The following is a 26395-nucleotide window of genomic DNA, read 5'->3' on the forward strand; positions in this document are numbered from 1 at the left end:
GGGTCTTTTTCTTTGGTAGTTTTGCAAATAGCACATATTCTTTTCCTTCAAGTGAGTACAATCCCCCTGCATTTTTGCCCAGGGTATCTGCATTCCTCTGCAATCAGCGAGTCCAGCAGCGTGTCCACAATGTGAAACATTTTGATGTAAACTGTAAATCTAGCAATTGTACGGCTTGAATTCTTCCAGCTTATTTATAAAATCCTTGACTCCTTATTCCTGTGGAAATATATGTTCCGCTAGTGCAGGGGTAGCCACTCTAGTCCTCAAGAGCCACAAATAGTCCTGGTTTTCAGGATGTCCATAATGAAAATGCATGTGGTATATTTACATGTACCCCCTCAACTGTTATGCAAATCTATCTCATGCATATTCATTGTGAATGTCCTGAAAACCGGATCTGTTTGTGGCTCTTTAGGACTGGAGTCGGCCAGCCCTGCATTAGTCTTTACCCATTCACAAATGGTATTGTTAACTCCCATCTGTGTAATTAAAAACTGTTTTATTTATTTATTTCATTTATATTCTGCTTTTTTTCAGGCACCTCAAAGTCCTTATAGGGACACTATTAAAAAAAAAAAAAAAAAAGCTTTAACAGAATTCAAATATTTTCCTGCTTACTTTGTCAAAAGCCCAATAAGGTCAATCTGACCCCGCACTGATGATTACTGATCAATCATCCCTGCTCCATCTTCCAGTATTTTTCCCTGAATACACATTAGTCTATAATTACTTAAGAGTAAGGTCAAAGAAGCACTTTAACATGCATTCCTCTCAGAAACACAGTAAAATTAAAGTTTTCAGAAGTTTACACTGTTAATAATTCACAGCTGTGAATATTTCTTGTGATGGAGTGTGATCTATGTGATGCCCTTCAGTAACCTTTCCACTGAAAGCACACAATGTACAGTGAAAACACCACATGAAATAATTCTTATTTCAACGCGCTCCATGCAAGCTCCTTCACACTGAAAGTCTTCAAAGCTTTCTAGATCTGTTGTGCACTTTCTTTCTCTCTCCCTGCTGAGGTTGACTTTTGGTTTTGAATAATTTGAATTCAGTCTTGTTTTGTTTCATGTTTTCACTTTTCATGGAATTGTGTTGCTTTATTCTTATGGTTGGATGCCACCTTGGTCAACCCTATGTATTAGGAAAGGCGGTCTATAAGAGGGATACTTTTAGAATAGCCCACCATAATTTGGCAGCAAATATGCACATAAGTCCACTTTGAAAATTATTCCACCAAATTTACTCAAATCTAACAACACCTGCCACTATGTGCGCAGACAAATTTGGGGAAAGTTTACATACTTATAGGCCGATACAGTACAGTGCGCTCCGACGGAGCGCACTGTTAACCTGCATTTGGATGCGCGTTTTTGACGCGCTAGCTTTACCTCTTATTCAGTAAGGGGTAATAGCGCATTGAAAACGTGCGTCCAACCCCCCCCCCCCCCCCCCCCCCCAGAAACTATTAGCGCCCGCAATATGTAAATGGATGTTGATGGCCCTATTAGTTATTCCCGTGCGATTCACTAAGTAAAATGTGCAGCCAAGCCGCACATTTTACTTTCAAAAATTAGCGCCTACCCAAAGGTAGGCATTAATTTCTGCCAGCACCGGGAAAGTGTACAGAAAAGCAGTAAAAACTGCTTTTCTGTACACCCTCCGACTTAATATCATGGCGATATTAAGTCGGAGGTCCAAAAGTAAAAAATAATTAAAAATAAAAAATGTAAAATTGGCCCGCGGCTCGCGAGTTGAAAACCGGATGCTCAATTTTGCCAGCATCCGGTTTCCGAACCCGTGGCTGTCGTCGGGCTCGAGAACCCTGGCAAAATTGAGCGTCTGCTGTCAAACCCGCTGACAGCCGCCACTCCTGTCAAAAAAGAGGCGCTCGGGACACGCTAGTGTCCCGAGCGTCTCTTTTTACCGCGGGTCCTCATTTAAATACTGAATCGCATGCACAGGAGAGTGGCCTGTGTGCGTACCGGGAGAGCGGGCACTCTCCTGCGACTTTTACTGAATCGGCCTGTTAGTTTTGAAAATCTGAAAGTCTACACTTAATTGCAAACTCCTCCCCAACTCTGCCCCTGGGAATGCCTCTGCTCAGTTCAGGTATGTGGGAACAAGCAGTTCATGGGCAAATTTACCTATATGCCTATTTATTATTGTATGATGCATAGAGTTCAGTGGAAATCAGGCATCCAAATGATTCAAATAAATAATATGCTCTTAAAACACTGTTTTATGCAAGTAAAAGTGCAAGGAAAACCCCATATCCTGTGTGCCTTTACTCACAGTAGGAAGAGGCATTCCAGGGGGTGGAGGTGGGTGGAGAAAGCATGTATGCGTATACTTTGTTTTTGAAAGTGTGCATGTAAATGTACATGCAGAAAGTTATACCTGGACTTAGGGCCATAAATCAGAGGCTAGAAGTCAGGTTACTATCGAGTACAGCGTCCCGTTACTAGCAATAGGAGGACGTCTCAAAGCAATCTCGTGTTGCTGGCAGAGAGGTTCCCTTGTTGTGTCAAACATAGCTGGTAAATAGCGATATGTAACACCCATATTTTTCTTGGGGGATGTGACGACCTAGAACCTTCCGAGAACATCTGGTTTGTTTCAGTAACCAGGTCTCGATGGGATCGGCGCTAAAGCAGGCGTAAGTGCCCATCGCCCTTCGTGGTGGAGGCTCAGAAGGACGATGACTTAGGCTGTCATTGGTAGGTGTTGCAACAAGGTGGTGCCACAACGGTGCGAATATCGATGGCTCCGGCGTTAGTAGATTTCGGGAGACATCGAGGACAGCCTGATGGACGTAAACATCCGGCTCGACTCTGGAAGCTGGAATGGTAGCGCAGCTACAGAGGAAACAGGCTAGGTATTACTGGCGCTTCCACATTATTTTGTGGTGGCTCAGTACCTGGCACCGATGTCGGTGGGGAATGCCTCGGTGCCTCGGGTACAGAGGAGCACAGGACTCATGTAGCCAGGCCCGCTTCGCAACTGGCTCAGTGGACATTTTTGCCGATGCGGTATAAGTGCTGGCACCAAACGTGGAATTCACATCGGTGCGGGCTGTATCCCTCGGTGCTTGGCCCGGTCATTCTCCAGCACCGCGTAAGATGATTTTTACGGAGCTCGGCCCGGTCATTCTACAGCACCGAGTAAGATGATTCGTGGGGGTGGGGGGGCAAGATAGCCGCCACTGAGTAGGTTCTTTAAGACGCTACTCGAAGAGAGGTATTACCTATTGGAAATTTCTTCGTTCTCCTATGCCACATACCAAGAGAAAGGGAAGATTAAGGGGGATGGTGGATTCCCCCTCGATCAATGCCTCTCAACCTCGAATCGAGGGCTTCTTCTTGGGTGCAACGGCGCCTACTCCGGAATGCTCTGTCGCTGGAGGAGTATCACGAGAGCAGGCATTCTCCTCCCTGACTCCAGATACCATCTTGAGCCCCGGAGAGCCAGTGAGACCAGCTCCTCCGACTAACAATGACGCTACCTTGTGTGCCCTGGAAAGAGGAGGGTTCCCTTCGACGATAGTTCGAAGTGGTGAGGGACCAGTGATCCAGGAGTGAATCCCAATAGCGGCACCACAGAGTTAATTCCAGGGAGAACAGTGGAGGAATTGCCTTTGGATATAGCCCGGAAAGAACTTCAGGGATTGTTGACAACGACACGACAAGGTATGCAGTCCGAGAAGAGCGGTAACTTGGAGGAGGGAGAGAACCACTTGGAGGCTCTGCTGGCCAGTTCACTTACAGATACGGATAAAAATGAAACATTAGCAGGGATATGGACAGCATTAAGGTCGATAGAGAAATCTATCAAGACCTTATCACTAGTGACCATGGACACAAGGGACCAGACGGTAATAAATAATAATTTAATAATTTCATACAGTAAAAAAGCAGAAGATTTGGAAAAAAGAGTTACAGCTACTGAGAACACTCAGATAAAGTTAATTTCACCTGAAGACTTTTGAATAAAAGGCTAGAAAGAGTAGAAAATGCATTAAGAGCCCACGATTTGAGAGTTATAAATTTCCCTGTCATAAGGTTAATTTCTCCTTTAGAGCTTTTTAAAACATATATGCACCAGGTTCTTAAAATACCTGAATCTGCTACTCCTGTAATTGTTAAAGCTTATTATTTGCCACAACAACTGTAAGCCCAAACTGAAGAAAGGGAACAAGAAGGAAATGGTACTACTTTAGATTTAACAAATTTCCTGAAGACTTCTTTGGGAACTGAGGTTACCCAAACAAAATCACTTTTGATTTCCTTCGCATTCCTCTCAGAGCATAATCAAATATTGCGTTTGTTTCTGAGGAGCAGGCAATTATTGTTTTTTTGAAGACCCATATGGATTTATCCAGATGTAATAAAAACAACTCAAGCACGTTGGAAAAAGTTTTTACAAATGCGCTCTGAGGTTCTTCAGTTGGGGGCAAGCTATATATTAAAGTACCCTTGTAAATGTTCTATAAGGTATCTAAATGATCCGTATGTATTCTTTGAACCAGACCAGCTGAGGGCCTTTTTAGAGGCACTATCCCTAACACCACCAGTTACTAGCTCGGCTCAATAAAGTCAAAATCTGTTGCACTACTCGATGTATAGGTCTAGTTTTCTTTTTGTTATAATTGGATTTCCTATTAATATGCTCAGATTTCGCCCCTCACCTATTACTTATAATTTTGGATATTGTGTATTGGGAATTTTGATTTCTCTTTGAGGCATTTTTGCTGTTATATAGGAATTATATTATATTGAAATAACAATATCCTTTTTTTCTGTACAAGGTTATATACTTGGATTTGAATTTTGAAAATTGAAAATAAAGAATTAAAAAAAAACAAGATGCTCGGTGCTCGGCCTGGTCATTCTCCAGCACCGAGTAAGGTAATGCATACAGTGCTCGGCCCAGTCATTCTCCAGCACCGAGTAAGATGATTCCCCTGGTGCTCGGCCCGGTCATTCCCCAGCGCCAAGAAAGATGCCCTCGCTATGTCGGACAGCAATTGGTGATGGACTGTCATCGTGCCAGCACTGCTCCTGGTACTGCTTATTGCCCAAGAAGTACACCGTGCTCTGGTTTAGAACACAGAGTATGGAGCATTTATTTAGTCGAGGGTATTGATTAGGTGCTTTGGTAGTAGCGACGGTTTTGATGGCGGCATTGAAGGTAGCATCAAGGGCATCGGCGAAGGCATCATTGGCATGGGTGATTGACGGAAGCACCGATTACATCGACGCAGGGAGATCGATGGAATCGATGTGGCATCGATGGAATAGATGGCCATCGATGGCATCGAATGAATCGCTGACATTGACGGAATCGATGGAAACATCGATGGAATCGATGAAGGCTTCAGTAAGATTGACAATGGCATCGATGGGACGATGCGGGTATCGATGGCATGGATGGATGGCATGAATGGCATGGAATGGATGGCATCGATGGCATCGACATGGGCATCGAAGGAATCAACATGGCATCGATGGCATTGATTCTGGCATCGATGGAATGGATGAAGGCTTCGGTAAGATCAACAATGGCATCGATGGGATGATGCAGGTATCGATGGCATGAATGGCATGGAATGGATGGATGGCATGGAATGGATGGCATCGATGGCCCTGACATGGGCATCGATGGAATGGACACAGACATCGATGGCATCGATGTGGACATCGATGGAGGCATGGACGGAATCGATGCAGGCATGGATGGCATCGATGGAGGCATCGACGGTATCAAAAGAGGCATCTATGGCATGGATGAGGGCATCAAAGGAATCGATAAAGGCCCCGATGGAATCAATGAGGGTATCGATGGCATCGACTGTGGCCCTGGCAGCAACGGTAACCATGGACATCCCTATCCCTCTAGCCCCGATGAACCCGGTGGAGGATCACAGGAAGGACACTCGCAGGTATCGTGAGGCTGACTGAGGGTGAAACATAGGGAGAGAGAAGGCCGCAGTTCAGTTGGTAACCCGGGGAAACCATTAGTGAGGTGACAGGAACCGACTGAAAAACAGGGCATAGTAGTCACTGAGCATTGATGAAATGTATGTGAAGGGGGACCCTTGTAGGGAAAAATTATTTGTGAAGTAAAACTTCAAGTGTTTCCGTGAGGAAAAGTTGAGAGAAATTTCTCACAGAGCTCATGAAAGCAATGCTAACTGCAGCGCGGAAAAAAGAAGACTGAAGGGAGACCCCTGTGAACACAGGATTCATAGCATGCTGGGCATGCTCAGTGTGCCAGTGTCAGTCAAAGCTTTATAGAAACTTTGACAGAAAGGTTTTCCATGATAGGGCTCCATCCAGTGACGTCACCCCATATGTGAGGACTACCATTCTGCTTGTCCTGGAAGAATCTATAATTCCCTGATAGTCCAATAATAAATAAAATAAAAAAACACCACCATTCCTCCCTAGAAAAATTCTACTACTTAATCTTATCAGAAATAAAAGTTTCAAGATGTATAGGATCAGTTGGAGACAGGATGCTGGGCTTGATGGGCCCTTGGTCTTGACCCACTATGGCATATTCTTATTTTCTTAGGATCCATAAATATAAACTTGTTTTTTTGTTATTCAACCAGACACCGGGAACTTGAGATAGAAAGTCCCTTCTAAATCAAGAACTTTCTGTAGTAACAGGAGAAACTGCTTCCCCCTGGCTTGTATGGATCTAGCTATAGATGGGAAAATTTGAATCCTCTTACCATAAAAAGAAAAATCTTTACAAGTTTAAGCTATTACACAGAACCTATATCACCAGGGTCCGGGGTGTTCTGATGAAATTGTGGGATTAAACACCTGCTTAAAGTGTAAAATGGCCCCAGGGGATCTTTGTCACATGTTCACTGGTTATGCTAAATTACAGCCTTTTTGGCACCATGTCACCACCTATTTGGACAAATTTTTGGGATGTCATATTTCTTGGTCTGGAAAGTCTTTCTTCTTATGTCTGTGGGACAAGCGGGATCTTATTCCACAGGGTTGTAGAAAATTTCTTGCAGTAACTATCCTCTTGGCAAAAAAGGTTATTTTGACTAACTGGAAGTTAGATAAGGCACCTTCTTTTGCACAATGGAAAGAAATGATGTCTTATACTGTGTGTTTGGAATTCTTTCGGAGAAGGGATCTGGCAACTCATAAGGCACTTAGAGCTTTAAAAGATTATTTTCTCTGTTGACACAAAGTGCTTCAGGATCGCACATAGTTCTCAAACTGTTACATTTTTTTATCCGGCTTGATTACATTTGTTCGAAAGTGTGTGCTGTCCTTGATGAGCTTGTGAATGTGTGAGAATGTAGGGAGTGATTGAGGTGTGACTGTTTGGTTCAAGACAGGTTGACACCTCCGTTTTGGGAGGGATTACCTTGAAAGATTTGGGTCATTGTAGTTAGACTATAGCTAATGCTGTGGCCTTTTTCTTTTTTCTATCTTAAAGCTGTTACATGTTTACTTTTATGTCTGTTTTGTTTCAATGACCTAATCAAAGTGAATATTAAAAAAAAAAAGATAAATACTTTTGAAAGACCCAATCTTTATCATTCTCAGTACAGAATGAGACCAATAAAGTGGCCCTCGCTGGAATATCATCTATAGAGGCTTCTAGAAAAGTAGATAAATTTGGGCTAAATACCATTAGACTATCCCTATCATCTTTTTCTGTGATATCCTTCTTATAATTAGGCAAATAAATTTTTTATAGAAATAGACATTTCTTTATCAGAGGGATAGCCTAAAACCTCATGAATATATTTTTTAAACAATTCAAGAGATGACAACAATTTTATAACAGGAAAGTTAAGAAAACGTAAATTTTTTGCCCTCTGAACATTCTCTAGATCCTCTGTGATTATGCAAAAGAAAACAATGACAAAGGAAGAACCAGATGCCTGCACTGTAGAGACTTGATTAGAAAAGTAACTGAAGTTGCCTTAAGAGAAGTAATAGACACCTCACAGTTTTCTATTTTAACTTTAGAGTCTCCCATATATTTTGAAAACTGCTGGACTGAATTAGTTAATGACTTGTCCTTCTTAACCACAGTTCTTCAAACATCCATTAATGTGACCTGGAGAGGTTCTTCTATGTTATTCATTGAAGCTGAAAGACATTGTTAGATAATCTCTCCTTCCCCCTCCTGACTTACAGGGGAAGAGTTCATTGAGTTTACTCCAGGAAGATGTAGAAAAGTAGTTTGAGTAGACTGGCCTGCAAGTTGTGATGGTAGAAGATTCTGGCCTGGGCTTAGGGAGGCCTCGGAACTAGATGAGGCTTCTCCAGTCATGCCCTCAAGAAGCTGCTGCACCAGCTGCTTGAGTTGGTTATCCATAGGTCCACAAACTTCTGAAAGGATTGGAGCGGAAGTCCACAGCTTGCCCTTCCTTTTTTTCCCCCACGGACAGAGTCTTAAGCCACAAAAAAGGGGAGCAAAATTTCTAGAAGGGACACATGGCATGTTGCTGGGATGCTGGTCTTATGCGTCCCGGTTGCCATCTGATGACATCAGCATGAGGCTCAGACAACAGGGCATGGATGAAGATATCCCACTGGACCACCAGCTCTTACAAGGTCCTCAGAAAGCAGTTTGACTCTCTCTCGCCCCTTCTATGTATAGGGCTGTAACATTGGTCTTATGTCCTAGTCGCCACCTGATGATGTCAGCACAAGTGGGCAATGAGGCACGGTCAAAGATCTCCCACTGGACCATCAGTTCTTACAAGGTCCTTCACCAACAGCAGTTTGACTCTCTTTCTCTCCACCATGTGGGTAATTTCTGCTACATTTGTTTCAATTTCCTTTTAAATTAAAATACACAGTAAGAGCATGTTTCATTGAAAATGCTTCCAAGCAAGGAATGATATATTTGTACTTCATAATTAAGCTTTGGTATCTGGTATGATTTGGAGTGTGGCAAATATGGTTCTGGTAACCTGAAGACCGTATGACAAATTGTCTTCCAATTTTGCTGAATGGGCACTGAACTATGGTATCATGGTATGCATCACAGGTTTTTTGGTGATTTCCTGCACAAAAGGTGTCATGGAGTATGAGCCCCTACACTGTAACACAATTGATGCAGCTAGGCCCAGGCCGACAGCAGGCAGACATTCTTAAGCTGGGACAAAGTCAGAGCTTCACCTATACCAACCCCTTTACCTGTAGGGTGAGCCCTTGGGTTCTGAGCTGGCAGATCTTAGGCATAGGTCTTGTAGAGAGTGATCAGGCAGAGTCCATATGCAGAGCAAGGTTAAGGCAGGTGGAGAACAAGCAGTGTTGGTATCCAGGTAGAGGTCAGGGCAGGCAGAGAACAGGCAGCGTTGGTATCCAGGCAGAGGTTAAGATGCAAGAGAGAAGGAAGATTGGAGAAGAAAGGCAGGGAACACAAGGCAAGGAGCAGGATCAGGACAAGAACAAGGCAAGAGGTGGGACTGAGGCAAAAGCAAAGGACAGGCAACACGCACTTTGGGCAAGGAGCACAGCAGGAGGATCTGTTGATGAGGCACTGACTGGAAGCGTGGCAGGGTCTTAAATACCCAACCATGCTTATGTCATTACCTAATGCTGCCACTCAGTTCCCGTCATGAACTCTTTAAATGAAGCTGAGTGGCATGTGCATGCACCTAGGGCGGCATGCAGGAACGCGGGGAATAGCATCAGAGTGGTGTCTATGCTGCCGGAGCAGAACTTGGTGCCCTGAAGTAAGTAGGCTAGTTGCAGGGCCGTGCTAAGACTTACCCTTCATTATAAAAGGGTCTTGACAAATACTTTCTCAAAGTATTATTTTTCATTGCATACTAACATAGACTGTGTCTTCAGACTGCTACAGATTTGATTTTGCTCCTATTTTATGTCAATAATAGTAAAGTTTTTAAAAGCAAAGTCTTAGATACAGTGATTCCAAAAACATGACTATAATGGTTCTTATGCCAAATGGTCTGGATGATTCATTTTAGTGTAAAATAACTAGGAGCAAATTTTCAGGTTGTAGCAGTGCTGTAGCATTACAGAGCAATAAACCAAGACTTCTCAGAGAATGGATTTGATCTCACTAGTATGTCCTAGAGGTCTTAGATCTTGAGTGCTGCAATAAAGCATCAGTATGATCATTTACCCAGGAAAATTAAGGGTCACATTTTCAAAGAGTAGACGGCATAAGCCTAACATTAAGCACATATAGGTCAATATTCAAAAAGGATTTGTCTGGCTAAGTTCAGGACGTAGCTGGACAAAACTGGGATTTAAATGTTTTCCTCCACTGACTGGCTAAGGTTTAGTTGGATATGTTATTACCCAGCTAGAGCTTAGCCAGATAAAAAAAAAAAAAACAGATGGTGCAGGGATTGGGTCTAAACTTAGCCAGGTAGAACTGAATATCAGCACTGCCTGGCTAAGTTTAACTGGCTAAGTCAGGTCAAAGAGCAGTCAAAGTTATCCGGGTAGATGTTTACCCAGATAAATATATCCAATTAAGTTCTAAGTTAAGTGTTAAGCAAAAAAAAACAACAAACCTTTAACCAGCAGGCACTTGCCCCACCATCCCTCCAAAGAATGAATTAACTTATTCAAAATTTAGATACTCATGTGTTAAGCATTCTCTGGGAATTAATACGGTGCATGAGGAATTCAAAATTACCAGTATAGTCTAACACTATAATCACTTTTTTTTTAAAAATGTGTAAATTGTTGCTGAAAATGAAAATAAATAAAATAAAGCACTCTCAGACAAATCACCTTCATACATCCTACATTTTAACACCTTGCAGAATTATATATGTAAATGGCATTAAATTTAGACATCCACAATTTTCCAAGGCATTTATCCAGGTAAAGTGGCTGCGTCCCCTCAGTCTGGCTAAAAGCACGTGCAGTATTCCAGTGTGTGCACATTTAGCTGGATGGACTTGCCTAGGGGGCAGGGTTTGTGTGGTTTTGAAAATAACACATGTGGATTGAAGTTACAAATTTATACGTATTATTGCCTGGCTCTAAAAGGAGGTAACTTACTGCAGTTTTCAAATGGAAAACACACACATACCTTCCCTATGAAATTTGGTGCAAAGTCCAGGTAAAAAAGGGGAGGCAGTTTGAAATTTGCCCCTCCAGCATTTTGAAAATTACATCTGTGTGCCCAAATTGAAACTGCAGTGTCTATTCATTTCATGACTTGTATAACAGTCATCAGAGTCACATAGAGGGAATTTTTGAAATTCCTTTCCATAGCTAAAAACACATTTTACTCGCAGAATTGGATCCTTTGAATATTGTCACCTGTCAGCATATTGTTCAACAATGCACATACTTTTATTCATCAAGTAATGGGGGTGACGAGGGGGAACGGAGAGGAGCTACTACATAGTTTCCAACTAAAAAATAATCCTCAGAGAAAGCATGTACAATCTCTGGGGGTAATTTTTCCAAGAGCAATAATAAAATAATTGCTCTTGGAATAAAAAAGCCTATAAGGAATTTCCCTACTCCTTGGGTGTTTACAATCTAGTCAAGAAAGACAGACAAAATGCACAATAAAAAAAAACAAAACAAATAAAACAGCAAGGCCATGACTAATAAGAATTAAGGTAGGGAGGAGTAAATAAAGTATCATCAAATATGACATTTGGGGTCTTTTCCTTGTATAGGGGTAGATTTTAAAACCTATGCGCGGGCATCCAAATGCACGTGCTACCCGGTGCGCACACATGGACTCCTGGTTTTATAACATGCGCGCGCAATTTCGGAGCGGCCTGAGGGAACTTCCTAACCCCCTATCCTAACTCCCTCTGACCTGTATCTTACCTTTTGCGTGCCCTGGCAGCCTGCCGGCACGTGATCCTCCGACAGGAGCAAATGGCCACTGTGCTGGAGGCCTCTGGCCCCACCCCTGGACCGCCCCGCCCTGCCCCTTTTTCGAAGCCCTGGGACTTAGACGCGCCCCGAGGCTTTACGCGCGTCGCCGGACCTTTGTAAAATAGGCCCGGCGTGCATAACCCCACCTACACGCGTAAGGCTTTGAAAATCTGGCCCATAGTGCGGTCTAGGTATGCAATATCATCCCCAGTTCTGTCTAAGAAACTGAGAAATGCACTCAAGCTCAGTATTAAGCCATGATAGGAAAGAACTAAATTAGGTAGGTTATAGGTAGGATTAGTTAAGAAAGAGAAGCTTTAATTGAATAAAGGTTACAAGGAGTGTATGAACTCCGGCATGCACAAAAAAAGCTTTTGAAAGGTCCCTTGGCACCTAGCTGTCAGTTATTGCTTTATTAATGTAAACGAGTTCATGAAGAGGAATTTGTATGTATTTTTAAATGTGTACCATTATGTTTTGAGCCTGAAAGTTCTGGATATGCTGACATTTTGGTTTACTTTATTTATTTATCTATTTATTTAAATTATTTAGATTATTTTAATATACCAATGCTCAAGACGAAGTCTTATCGTACCGGTTTACAGTAGAACTAGGGGAAAACCATTTAACAAGATGAAAGAAAGTTACAATAAACAAGGAGTATAATACATGGCCGTTAAGAGAGAAAGAATTAGTTTAACGTAACTCATCTAGAGAGGTAATGTAAAGTAGCAGAAAAAACAATTGATTAAAAATAGCAGAACACAATTGATTAACATAAGGGGCTGAATTTAGCAGGTTATTTAAATAAGCAGTGCTAGCATAACAGATTCCTTTGGGGAGGGGCAGAGGAGGCAACTGAAAGGGGCGAGGGAGGGCAGGGGCCGGAAACGGGGCAGGGCCAGAAATGGGGCAGGGGGGGTGGTTAGTGGGCAGGGGGGGAGGTGGTTAGTGACCAGGTGAGGAAGGTAATAAGGAAGAGGTGTGAGAGACAGTACTAGTTGTGGATTGATCCTTCAGCGGTATGCTTGAGAGAACAGCCAGGTTTTCAGTTTCTTTCTGAAGGAAAGATGGCATTGTTCCAGGCGTAGCTCCGGGGGTAATGAATTCCAATGATGCGGTCCAGCGGTGGACAGTGCTCGTTTTTGATAGGCGTTGTGAATAGAGGATTTGTTTGGGGGAGCCTGGAGAGATCCTTTGTATGCGGATCTAATCGGTCTTGAGGAAGAGTGGAGTTTGAGAGGGATGGTGAGTTGGAGTGAGGATTGCTGATAGATGGTTTTGTGAATGATGGTCAGTGTCTTGAATAGTATTCTATAGTGGATGGGTTTTTAGTATCGGTGTGATGTGGTCCTTACGACGAGAGTTTGTAAGGATCCTGGCTGCGGCGTTTTGCAGCATCTGTAGTGGTTTAGTCGAGGAGGCGGGGAGGCCGAGCAGTAGTGTGCTGCAGTAATCAATCTTTGAGAACAGTATGGCTTGAAGGACTGAACGGTAATCATGAAAGTGTAGGAGAGGTCTTAGCTGTTTTAGTACATGTAACTTATAAAAGCATTCTTTTGTGATGGTATTAATGAACTTTTTGAAGTTCATTCTAGTGGCAAGAGTGGCAAGAGTGGTTTGTATTTCAAAATCATTTTGTTTTGTGATGGGTCCTTTAAGTAAGTGATATCCCAAAAGCTAGGTCCCAGAAGGGAAAAGTTTGGAAACCAGCTCAATAAAGTATGTAAAATAAATCTATTTTCCTGGAAACATGTTCTTTATATTCTTGAATTTACTGGGCCTTTAGTTTTACTGTTGATGTTATATGTTGACTTGCCGATGAGGGGCATAGCTCTTGAAAGCTAATAAAAATGTACTAAATTAATCCAATAAAAAGGTTTTGTCTACAATTTTTTTACCTTTATTTCTACACTTGACAACCTTTTTGAAATAGGTAATGTACCTCGAGAGTAGGACACAAATTGTATATTTACCACAGTTCTCATAGAAATCATGATCTGTGACATTTTCTATGATTTTGTAGAGATTTTTCTTTTCTGTCATTTTATTATATTTATTTATTTATTTATTTCGGATTTTTATATACCGACGTTCTCAATACAGGTATCGAATCAGGTCGGTTTACATAGAACAAAACTGTCGCAATAGGGCGTTACATTAAACAGCGTTTCTTAGCATATGAGTAGCATATAACATATAACATAAATATAAATAATATAAATTAGATATTACATATACAATAATAATAATAACTCGTCAACAGGACGTGGATAAATATAGGGAATGTTTAATATGCTTTATATGCTACTAAAAACAACATGTCTGCTCATTTCTTACTTTCACCCAGTTTCTGAAGATACTGTGCTTTTCAGTTGTTTCTTTTATTAAATATGGGGATGGCAAGATGGTCAAGTTGATCATTAATCTTAATGAATTTTTAGGATTTCTACTGCACTTTATAGGGGCAATTGTCAGAGTTTGTGCTTTGAGGCCAAGTCTGTAGATTTTAGCTTGGACTTTGTACCCAGTTTCAAAGAGAGAGTATGCACATACTTTTCCTCTGAAACTTGCCATAGGTACAAGGTATTTACAGATATATGCCATTGAATTGTCCATGGGATTTACCCACATAAGTGCACTTAACGTGCGTAAATGACTTTTGAAAATTGCTATGATAGTATATTACATTTGCACACATAACTCCTTTGAAAATGACTTCCATTATTTCCGATCTTACCCTTACTTACCCCCCAACTCCCCGGGAATGCCTCCTTTAAATGTGGAATGCCTCCTTTAAATGTGAAACAATGCACATGCCTTTAGGAATATTGAGGGAGGGCAATGTATGCACCCACATAAATAGTTTTGAAAATTGCCCTTTACTATCTTCACTATTATTTTAATTGTAATTTATTCCAATTACTATGTCACAAATACAGCCCTGCTTATTGCTGTTGCCTTTTACAGGAAAAGCTCTGTGCAACAGGGCACAAGGTTGATCCAGCCTCATTTTTAAGTTTAGACTGCACTTATTTAGCTTCCCACACTGTGCAGTGTACTGTGAAATGTGACAAGATTATTGTATGAATTTGCAAATAATTTGCTGAATTTCAGTTTTTAATTAGACAATTTATTGATATGTTTGGTTTAGTAAATCTTATTTTAATATTAATGCACTCAGGTTTTCATTTCCCAGGCTAATGTGATCATTTTTGGAACATTATCCAGGTCACATTATTTATAGAAAGGAATTAAAGCCCATATGACACAGAGTACTTTACATGCAGAAGACAATGTGTGATGGTAAATGGAACCTTTTCTGAAGAGAGAGCGGTTTTAAGTGGTGTACCGCAAGGATCGGTGTTGGGACCGGTCCTGTTCAATATCTTTGTGAGCGACATTGCGGACGGGATAGAAGGTAAGGTTTGTCTTTTTGCGGATGACACTAAGATCTGCAACAGAGTGGACACGCCGGAAAGAGTGGAGAGAATGAGACGGGATCTAAGGAAACTGGAAGAGTGGTCGAAGATATGGCAGCTGAGATTCAATGCCAAGAAGTGCAAAGTCATGCATATGGGGAGTGGAAATCCGAATGAACTGTATTCAATGGGGTGGGAAAGGCTGATGTGCACGGAGCAGGAGAGGGACCTTGGGGTGATGGTGTCTAATGATCTGAAGTCGGCGAAACAATGCGACAAGGCGATAGCTAAAGCCAGAAGAATGTTGGGCTGCATAGAGAGAGGAATATCGAGTAAGAAAAGGGAAGTGATTATTCCCTTGTACAGGTCCTTGGTGAGGCCTCACCTGGAGTACTGTGTTCAGTTCTGGAGACCGTATCTTCAAAAAGACAAAGACAAGATGGAGGCGGTACAGAGAAGGGCGACCAGGAAGGTGGAGGATCTTCATCGGATGACATACGAGGAGAGATTGAAGAATCTAAATATGTACACCCTGGAGGAAAAGAGGAGCAGAGGTGATATGATACAGACTTTCAGATACTTGAAAGGTGTTAATGATCAAAAGACAACGACAAACCTTTTCCATAGGAAAAAAATCAGCAGAACCAGGGGTCACGATTTGAAGCTCCAGGGAGGAAGATTCAGAACCAATGTCAGGAAGTATTTCTTCACGGAGAGGGTGGTGGATGCCTGGAATGCCCTTCCGGAGGATGTGGTGAAGACCAGAACTGTGAAGGACTTCAAAGGGGCATGGGATAAACACTGTGGATCCATAAAGTCAAGATGCTGCCAATGAAGAGTGGGTGACTCGCCAGAATGATGGCTACTGCCTGGAGTCAGTACCCTTATTAAATAAACATACACATGCTTACTGTGATTCCAACATCGCTCTAAGCTTCAACAGCAAGAGGAAATGTGGAAAAAAGGATTTGCACTCACAAAGAGGGGAGTAGCTGGCTTGTTACGGTGGTTACTACCCCAAATCAAAAAAGCCTGATACTTCACTTTCAATGCATATACAGCATAGTTCTCTGATTCAACGGCAGGGGAGAAGAAAAACTGATACTTCACACATCCAGCAGAGCTCTCTGCTTCAACGGCAGGGGAGAAGAAAAGAGGGTTCGCACTCACAAAGCGGGGAGTAGCTGGCTTGTTACGGCGGTTACTACCCCAAACCAAATGTGCCTGATACTTCACTTTCGATGCACATCCAGCATGGCTCTCTGCTTCAACAGCATGGGAGAAGACTGATACTTCACGCATATCCAGCATAGCTCCCTGCTTCAATGGCAGGGGAGAAGAAAAACAACCAATAAGGGCTGTATAACATAGTCTGGGTAAAACAAATAAGCATGGGTGTAGCTTGCTTATTGCGGCGGCTACTACCCCTAACGAATCAAGCTAGATATTTCACTTGGATGCAGCTCCATCACTGCTCTCTACATTAAAGGTGGGGGTGGAAGGGAAATAGAACCAAGAGCTAAGAGAAACAGATAAGTATGAGAGAAAAAATGTGTGAAGCTTGCTGGGCAGACTGGATGGGCCATTTGGTCTTCTTCTGCCGTCATTTCTATGTTTCTATGTTTTTATGCTTATTCAACATTTTGTGACGTCCAATGACGGAACTAAAGATACATTATTGTATTAATTGGTATTATTTACTATTTACCTTCCATTTTCTTTAATAAGGACTCAATTCACCAAAAACCGTGACTTAAAAAACTTTCCAGAGAATTATTCATTAACTTAGGATACAATTATTTGTAGTCAGCTATTTTAAATAAACAAGGCATTCAGGCACTGCATGTCTCAAAGAAGACAAATAAAGCTCTTTTAAATAGGTTTTTAGATTGGCTCCTGTTCTCAACTGCATAATACATTATCAGTATCATTACATGTACATGAGCCCTTTTTGGTTATGTAGAGTCTCTCTCCTGATGTCACCATCATCTGGAATGGACCTGCCATGATATCAGCTCAAACTAAGGGCAATACATTACAATAAAACTGTTCCCATGTTTTAATCATTTCACTGCTTCATTTAAATGTTCTTTGAAACCCTTGCACACCCCCACACCGTAAGAACAATGGAGGAAAAAGGGAAAATAATTATAAATAGATAAACATAATGGAGCAGATTTTCAAAGGGGTACATGCGTAAGATATGCGCGTACCCCCGAAAACCTGCCCCAAGCTGCCCCTGCGCGCGCCAAGCCTATGTTGAATAGGCTCGGCGATGCGTGCAAGCCCTGGGACGCGCGTAAGTCCCGGGGCTTTCCTGGGAGGACGTGTCGGGGGCGTGTCGCGAGGGCGGGGCCGCGGGTGTGGTTCTGGCCCGGGGGTGTTTCGGGGGCATGGCCGGGGCCTCCGAAACTGCTCCTGGGCTGGGAAATCGCACGCCGGCAGCTGGCCGGCGTGCGCGAGTTACGCCTGCCTCAGGCAGGCATAACTTTTCAAACAAAGGGGGGTTTAGATAGGGCTGGGGGTGTGGGTTAGATAGAGGAAGGTGCGGGGGAGTGGAAGGAAAGTTCCCTCCGAGGCCACAACGGAGGGAACGGATGCAGGCTGCGCGGCTCGGCACGCGCAGGCTGCCGATTTTGCGCAGCCTTGCACGTGCTGACCCCAGATTTTAAAAAATACGCGCGGCTTTTTGCGTATCTATTAAAATCCGGCGTACTCTTGTTTGCGCTGGTTGCGCGAACAAAAGTACGCACGGGCATACTTTTTAAAAATCTGCCCCAATGTGTGCTTTGGAGATGGTACTCCAGTGTAGCAGGAAGAACAAAATGATGTATTTTTTTTCCTTAACTTTACTTTCTTTCATTTACTTTTTGTGTTTTTATTTTATTTTATTTTATTAGATGTTTTTATCTTTATTTTATTTTTATTTTATCTGACGTTATTCTAATAACTGTAAACCGTTTTGGTCAAATTATTATTTGTGAAAGACGGTATAGAAATCTTTTAAAATAGATAAGTTATAAAAGGCTATATGTATTTTGAAATAAGAAAGGAAATATTAATGCCCAAGCCTCTTTCCATACTTTCTCCTCATTGCCTTAACACTTGTATTACATATCAAGGAGAAATAATGCCTTTAGAAAAGACATATAAGACATATATGGCTGTTGCACTGAAATTTCTCCACTCTACCTCGCTAATAATAGGATGCCCTGTCAATTCACAACTGCATTTTCCAATGCACTCTAGCTCAGAGAAGGCAAAAAGAGGTTCAGCTGCCCCACAAAACACAGCCTTCCATATTGCAACAGCTGAAACCAAGGAAAAGATAGGAGTTCCATTGCAGACTCCATAACTACCACATGCACATACGCATTCCTTCACACAGCGTCCGGTGGCATCTAAGCACAACTCTTTCATTCATTACATTGTCATACCTACTTGCTAAGATTCAGCTAAAGCACTGACCAATGAATCAGTATCTCTGAGATACTCTTGCTGTACTCACCCTCCACCCAATTGATTTCACCATTTTTCTGCTTTCAATGGATTCCATCCTTGAACCTCCACAGTTTCTTTATCCAGCCAGTGCAAATGGTGTCAGAAACACATACTGATTGAGGATTTGCCATGGGTGCAAATGGAGATGTGCTATTTAGCAGTACTACACATGTCATTCAATATTGGTAGAGTCCTGTGTCTGCATAATGCCATGGATATACTGTATGCTGTGACACGGTAATATCTTCTAAAAGCCTATAGACCTATTTGTAATGTATATCCAGTGCAACTTTTAGTGTGTGAAGTGTGAGTAAATAAGTATGAAAGAAGGTGTATAGTTGTGAGTAAAAAGGAAAAATATTGTTATTGGGGGTTGGCAATCTCCAGTCTTCATAGAGATAAATTTGCATACAACCTAAGCAGTGTGTATTCAAATCTATCTCATACATATTCATTAGGGATAGCCGAAAAATCTGAGCAGATTAGTGTCCTATGGTGATGCCTACCTTTGATTCTTATTTGAGGGTAATAGAGATGGTGGTATTTGTGTAGGGTTATGTAGCCTTAGAGTATGGCTAAGCAGATGAAAAGGCAAATGCAGTCAGTGATCCTCTGCAGGAAAAGCAGTGCGGAGCTTTTAAAGGAAATTTTGCATGAAAATCTTTAGGCAATGTTTAAACACAATTTTCTTTTCAGATTCTAGGTGATAAGACTAAAAGAAGACAGTTGGTTAGTTAAGCTTAAATATATTTTCCAGGGCAGGAAAACGTTTTCCATGTGTCAGAATTCCTCACATGTGAAGTAATGGGAGCTGCAGCAGCACTTGGACTTCAATTTATGTCAGCAGGAGGAAAATATTTGTATGTGAGATTTGCTGCCGGTGACTGCCTTGATGAAGTTGTATTGGTTCCTCTTTCTGTGCATTTAGACAATACTTTTTTTCAAGCCATGACAAACATTTATATTTTTAGTCTAATATTTGCTTGTACTTGGCAGAGCCTAAATATTTCCCACATTTGCCCTCTAGAGTCCCAAATATTTTGGCTCCAATACAGTTACTGCCCTTAGGTGTACACTGTAACAGATCTCAGTTCATTAATAAACATGAAATACCCCACCTGGAAGTCATATTTTAATTAACTTTAGAAAGTACAGAGACATTTAGCAAAACAAATTTCTCAGTTATCTACCTTATTTTCCTGTGCAGTGTTTCTGTAATGTAATGGCCTTTATTCTACTGTGAGCAACCACACAAAAAAAAGCACCTTAAATATTACAAAACAAACCTCTGAATCTAAAAGAGTAGGTATTTTATAATACATTAAAATGCCTTCTTAGAGGTGCCGCTGACTGTAGAAGAGTTTTGGCCTCTCCCAAATATTCAGTTGTATCTTCTGTGAAAGAAGAAACTTCTGCAAGCACCACACAAGGGGAGCCATGTGGGCAGGGCAGAATCAGATTTCCCAGGCCCTTGATCACTGCAAGGGCTTTCAGCTTTTCCTCCACATACTCCTCCTGTTTTGGTTGGATGGACTAGCTGCTTTTGGTCCTTATACCTTTGGTCCTGCTTTGGCCCTCTTCTTGCAGTGCTCATGACTCCAAACTGCTGGCAGCTATGGTGAGCTCCTACCACAATCCTTTGGCCATCATGGATCTCTTGATGGCCCAAGGATTACCGAGTATAATTCCAGGACCTTGTACAAAAGGTCATTTTCCTCGCCACTGATTCAGATGTTGCAAATTCAGGTTCTAGGTAATAGTGTGGTGTGTCTGTAATACCAGTTCCACATCCAGCAATTTAGGTTGGTGAGGGTGAGCGCCTTCTCTTCCTCTCATCTCCCTCCTCTTCATTCATTCTCTCTCTCTTCTGCCACTTTCCCTTTCTCCTCCTCTCCTTCCTATAGTAACTCTCCACAGTCATTTGTCTACAGTTGGCTTGGAAGTTATTTTTGTTCTGAGGGGGTGGTGTTTGACAGGTGTAGTGTGGATGCTGCTTAAGCAAAATACTTTGTATCTTTTTTGACCTGACAATACAGACTTTTGTGATGAATATAACTTGCAATTTTGCATCTCATTAGCTTAATACATAGTGCAATATTAGCCAAGTTTTGTGCAATAATTTTGGCAAGCCACCTATAGAAAACTTAGGGGTCGATTTTAAAAGAAATGCACGCACGTCCATCTGCATGTGGTTCCTGGTGCACGCACATGGATGCGCCGATTTTATAACACACGCATGCATGTTATAAAATCCGATGGCCATGCGCGCGTGGATTTTAAAATCCGCGTGTGCATGTGCGGGCAGCCCATGGCTCGTGCATGCAGTGGGGGTGCGGGGGGGGGGAATTTTACAAAGCAATGCGCGGCAATGCAGTCAGGCCTCCCCCAGTTCCTTCCCAGTCCGCTCCAATTAAGGAGCGGACTGGGTGGGAACTTTCCTACACCTAACTCTATCCTTCCTCCGTCTTCCCCTCTACTCCCCGCACCCTAAACCTACCATAACTAGTTCTACTTTTTTTATTTTAATATTTATTGCTCCTCCAGAGCAGAAGTAATCTGCTTGCGCCAGCTGGCTGTCATCTCGCGCTTCTCCGGGACAGTGGTTAATGGTGCTGTCTCAGCCTGCCCTCTGCCCCTCCCCACCCTGCCCACATCCCACAGGCCGCCCCTTTTCTCTCGGACGGCACTTCTGCGTGTACCGGGGTTTATGTGCATGGCCAGGCCCGTTGTAACATGCGGACGGCGCGCACAAGGCCCTGGCCATGTGCATAAACTCTGAAATTTACGCGCGTAGCCCTTTTAAAATCCAGGCTTAAGGTTTTAGGTTTATTTTTCCCAGGACTTTAATTGGTGATTATTACAAGAACAACAATTATATTTACCCAGAAAAATGTCATTTTTTCCACTGATTTGTCCCGTTTTTGTTCCCAAGGAAAAATTTAACTGAAAACAAAGGTTCCTGGTAATCTGCAGTAACTTACTGAAGTTATCACACTCTAGTACGTGGCTTTCTTAGCCAGAGATCGAATATTTCTATAGTTTTACTTCCTTTTGGAAACAGTCAATTAATATATTGCTTCTACTCAGTCACACTCGGGATCTGGCAGAACTGTGTGTAGTTTTAATATAAACAGGACATTTTTCCGGTTCAGCCAGTCCAGATTCTTTCACATCTCCGATTCTTTCTCTTTCCAGGAAGGTCTGGCTGAGCAACGTTGGCAGTCCTAGTTCTCGCATTGATCAAACCCAGTTCTCCGATGAGAAGGAGATCTCTCAACTTCAGTTCAAAGGATTCGGCACCAAATACTGACGACAAACAAGAGGATTGGCCCAAAGTTAGAATGCTTCAGCTGCATAGTAATTAACCATCCAATGCCTTGTTAAGTAGCTTCCACAGCTTGACTAAATTTTGATTTCTGTGTAATTAAATAAAAGGCCTCAAATTTCTTATACCCTTTAAATAAAATATGAGAATTATTGCATTTATCATTATGGGCTGATTTTCTAACTGCCTACATTGGTGCAAACATAGCAGGTACTTTTTATCCATGGACTTTGCCCCAATTTTCAAAGTGAATGTACTGGCGTAGCTTCATTTTGAATGTCTCAGGAAAACTTCATGCATGCATTTTACACTTGCTATTTTGAGCAGTTGTTTTTCTTAAGGATAAAAAGACATGCATACTTTTTAAAGTTCGAAAGTATATTTGTAAGTGCAAGCCGCTCCCCAAGCCTGCCTCCGGGGACGAGCTTCTCAGGGCGAGTAGAATTTGGTGTGAAGTGGCACTGCATGCCTAACTTGTGAAACATGTTGCACTATGAAATTTAATTTATTATAGATAAGTGTTTTTAAATAAATATATATTGAATATTATATATGTTTGTTCTTCTCATACCACAATTACTGTACTCCATAATCTAGCATTCAGACTGTACCCTGCACTGTCAGAAAACACGGAGGCTCGTGCATTGCTATTACTCAGTTCATTTAGTTTTGACTTTCCCACTGAAGAGTCAGAGTTCCTTGGATCAAAATATTCTGTACTGGTCAACATAAATTAATATTGTTTTTATCAGACAATGGTCAATCATAGCAAGAGAGTCATATTTACCATAATTAGAGATTAGAGTCTCTGAGCCAACTTTCCTGAAGAAATTGATGGTTGGGGTTTTTTTGTTTGTTTTTTGATTGTTTTTTTTCAAAGCTTACACTTCATTCCTTATATTAGAAGGGTGAAATTAACTTTCGCTTTAGAAAATATGAAGAACCACTGGAGTTCCTAAAAACATGGGGGTCGATATTCAAAAGCCATTTAGGTAGATAACTTAAAAGTTATCCATCTAAATGGTAAGTTATGGAATTTTTAGCCTGTTATCCAGCTAAATTATAGCTGGATAAGTCATTATCCAGTTATAATTTAGCTGTATAAATAAAGGGCGTTCTGGGGGTGTTCTAAGGCATGACAAAGATATTCAGCTAACTTAACCGATTTTCAAATAAAACCGGCTAAGTTAGCCGGATAACTTTAGACCTGCTTCCAAGCAGATCTAAAGTTATGCAGCATAACTTAACACTTAACTGGATATACTCAAGTTCATCCCAGGATACTGAAGAAGCTCAGAGATGTGCCTGGCAGATCCACTGCATGACCTATTCCATAGATCCCTGGAAATAGGTTTGGTGCCGAGTGATTGGAGAAGAGCAGAGGTGGTCCCGCTCCACAAGAGTGGTAACAGAGAGGAGGCTGGAAACTACAGGCCAGTTAGCCTCACCTCGGCGGTGGAAAATTAATGGAGACTCTGCTGAAGGATAGGATAGTGAACTATCTACAGTCTGGAGGATTGCTGGACCCGAGGCAACATGGATTCAGTAGGGGAAGGTCCTGTCAGACAAATCTGATTGATTTTTTTGATTGGGTGACTAAAGAATTGGATCAAGGAAGAGCACTCGATCTGATCTACTTGGATTTCAGCAAAGCTTTTGATATGGTCTGCATAGGACGCTGGTGAATAAAATGAGAAGCTTGGAAGTGAGTGCCAAGGTGGTGGCGTGGATTACAACCTGGTTGACAGACAGAAAACAGCATGTGATGGTAAATGGAACCTACCCAGAAGAGAGAGCAGTGTTAAGCGCAGTGCCACAAGGATCAGTGTTAGGACTGGTTCTGTTCAATATCTTTGTGAGTGACATTGCAGAAGGGATAGAAGGTGAAGTTTGTCTATTTGTGGATGATATTAAGATCTGCAACAGAGTGGACACTCCGGAAGGACTAGAGAGAATGAGAGTTATTTAAGGAAGCTTGAACAGTGGTCGAAGTTATGGCAGCTGGGATTCAATGCCAAGAAGTGCAGAGTCATGCATCTGGGGTGCGGTAATCCAAAAGAGCTGTATGTGATTGGGGGTGAAGGGCTGTTGTGCACGGAGCAAGAGAGGGACCTTGGGATGATAGTGTTTATTGATCTGAAGACAACAGCAATGTGAAAAGGCGATAGCTAAAGCCAGAAGAATGCTGGGCTGCATGAGAGAGGAATAACTAGTAGTAAAAAAGAAAAAAAAGTAGGTGATAATCCCCTTGTACAGGTCCTTGGTGAGGCCTCACCTGGGGTACTGTGTTCAGTTCTGGAGACCGTATTTCAAAAGGGACAGAGACAGGATGGAGGCGGTCTAGAGAAGGGCAACAAATGGTGGGGGGTCTCCATCAAATGACTTACGAGGAGAGGTTGAAGGACCTGAATATGTATACCCTAGAGGAGATGTGCAGGGGAGATATGATATAGACCTTCAGATACCTGAAAGGTCTTATTGATGCACAATCAATCCGTTAGAAAGAAATCAATAGAACTACGGGTCACGTAATGAAACTCCAGGGAGGATGACTCGGAACCAATGTCAGGAAATATTTCTTCACAGAGAGGGTGGTGGATGCCTTGAATGCCCTTCTGGAGGAGGTGGTGAAAACAAAAATGGTGAAAGATTTCAAAGACGCATGGGATAAACACTGTGGATCCCTAAAGGCTAGAGGATGGAATTGAAAAAATGAATAACTTGCTGAGTGGCGTTACTACCCTTAACTTGCTAGGTGGCGTTTACTACCCTTAACCAATTAGCCTTCATGCCATTGCTACAACTCCATCCTTACTCTCTGCTTCAACGGCAGAGGAAAAGATTAAAAGGGAAATTTGATTCAGATAGCAAACAACAAGGACATTGAATTTTGTGGTCTGGGAAAAAAATTAAGATTAGGGGTAACTTGCTGATGCGGCTGTAACTACCCTTAACCAAAAAGCCTGAAACTCTTTATGCAACTCCAACAGTGCTCTGTGCTTCAATGACAAGAGGTAACAGGGAATTGAACTCAAACAGCAACCAACAAGTGCCCTGGCTTTAACGGTCTGGGAAACTGAAAAGTATGACGTGGCGGAGACTATAATAAGCTTGCTGGGCAGACTGGATGGACCTTAGGTGCTTTTCTGCCGTCATTTCTAATTTTCTATGTATATATCCGGTTAAGCAGCATTTCTGGAAAAAAAACAAAAACCTAACCTACAAATCATGGGCTGGCAGGCCCAAACTTCTCCCTTTCTCCCTCCCATCCAAACCCCAAAGGCCCTGCGGGGCCGAAAATTTGCTGCTGCCTCCCTAAAGACCTCTGATTTTAGCATTAAAAAAATACTAGGGCCACGACCCCAATGCCATGCATTCCCTCCTCCCCCACCCCCTGCTCCTGCTTCCCTTGTTTAAAAAGTCAAGATATTGTTTCCAGACCCACCTCCACCAGCCACCCCAACCTTTTCCTTACTATTCCCCCGCCCCCCAGACCTTGAAATTCCTCCCCGGATTGTGGCATCATTGTACTGCGATCCAAACCGGGGGCGTCTGACGTTGCTAGGCTACTATATTGTATGCCTACACTCGCAACTCAGTAGCCTAGCAACGTCAGACGCGCCTGGCTTGGATTGCACTGTGGCCTAAAGCCATTCTACTTTCACATGTAACACTGAAGTAACCTGTCAAACTAAAATATTTAAAAAGGTATGTAGCAGATGAAAACGGTATATTTAGCTTATATTTATTTATATTTCTTTATTTGTACTTCTGTATGATTTTTTTTTTCAGTGATTTTTTTCCTTCCCTGTCTGTGCCTTTTCTATTAGTTTTTGGATTGTTTGCTCCCAGGGTGTCTGTTACAGCTGAGATTTTATTTAATATTTTTGGGGGGGCTCAATCTCTTCCTTCTCCTTTGGATTTCCAGCTCAATCAGAAACAGTCTTTATTGAGGCTGTGGAACTACATAGGATGATTTCTGCGATTTTCAGTTCTGCTCTCATCTCTCCCAGCCATCTCAGTGACAGCTGGAGCCTTAGACTAGAGCTTTTTTCACACATACCATGTCTGGCTATTAGGTGGATTCCCTCCTCTGCAGGCATGAACGCTGCTTCCCTAGCATTCTCAGCCTCAGCTGACACAAGGCACAGAAACTCGGCTCAGGAATCAAACCCATGAGCATTCAGTATAAAGCACTCTCTGTTTTTACAAGGATGCAAAGTTACATTGATATTTCGATATATACAGGTGCATTCATACCTAGA

General features: G+C 42.2%; 1 protein-coding gene across 1 annotated transcript in view; it reads left to right on the top strand.

Moving 5' to 3' along the window:
* Nucleotides 1-22294, top strand: part of ACYP2 (acylphosphatase 2) — a 368664-nt gene extending 346370 nt beyond the window's left edge. Inside the window, exon 4 of the mRNA XM_029593439.1 lies at nt 22001-22294. Coding sequence (XP_029449299.1) covers nt 22001-22115 — 115 coding nt within the window. The 3' untranslated portion in view covers nt 22116-22294. The remainder of the gene's footprint in view (nt 1-22000) is intronic.
* Nucleotides 22295-26395: the final 4101 nt, after the last annotated feature.

The sequence above is a fragment of the Rhinatrema bivittatum genome, chromosome 3, assembly GCF_901001135.1.
Source record: "Rhinatrema bivittatum chromosome 3, aRhiBiv1.1, whole genome shotgun sequence".
Classification (NCBI taxonomy): domain Eukaryota; kingdom Metazoa; phylum Chordata; class Amphibia; order Gymnophiona; family Rhinatrematidae; genus Rhinatrema; species Rhinatrema bivittatum.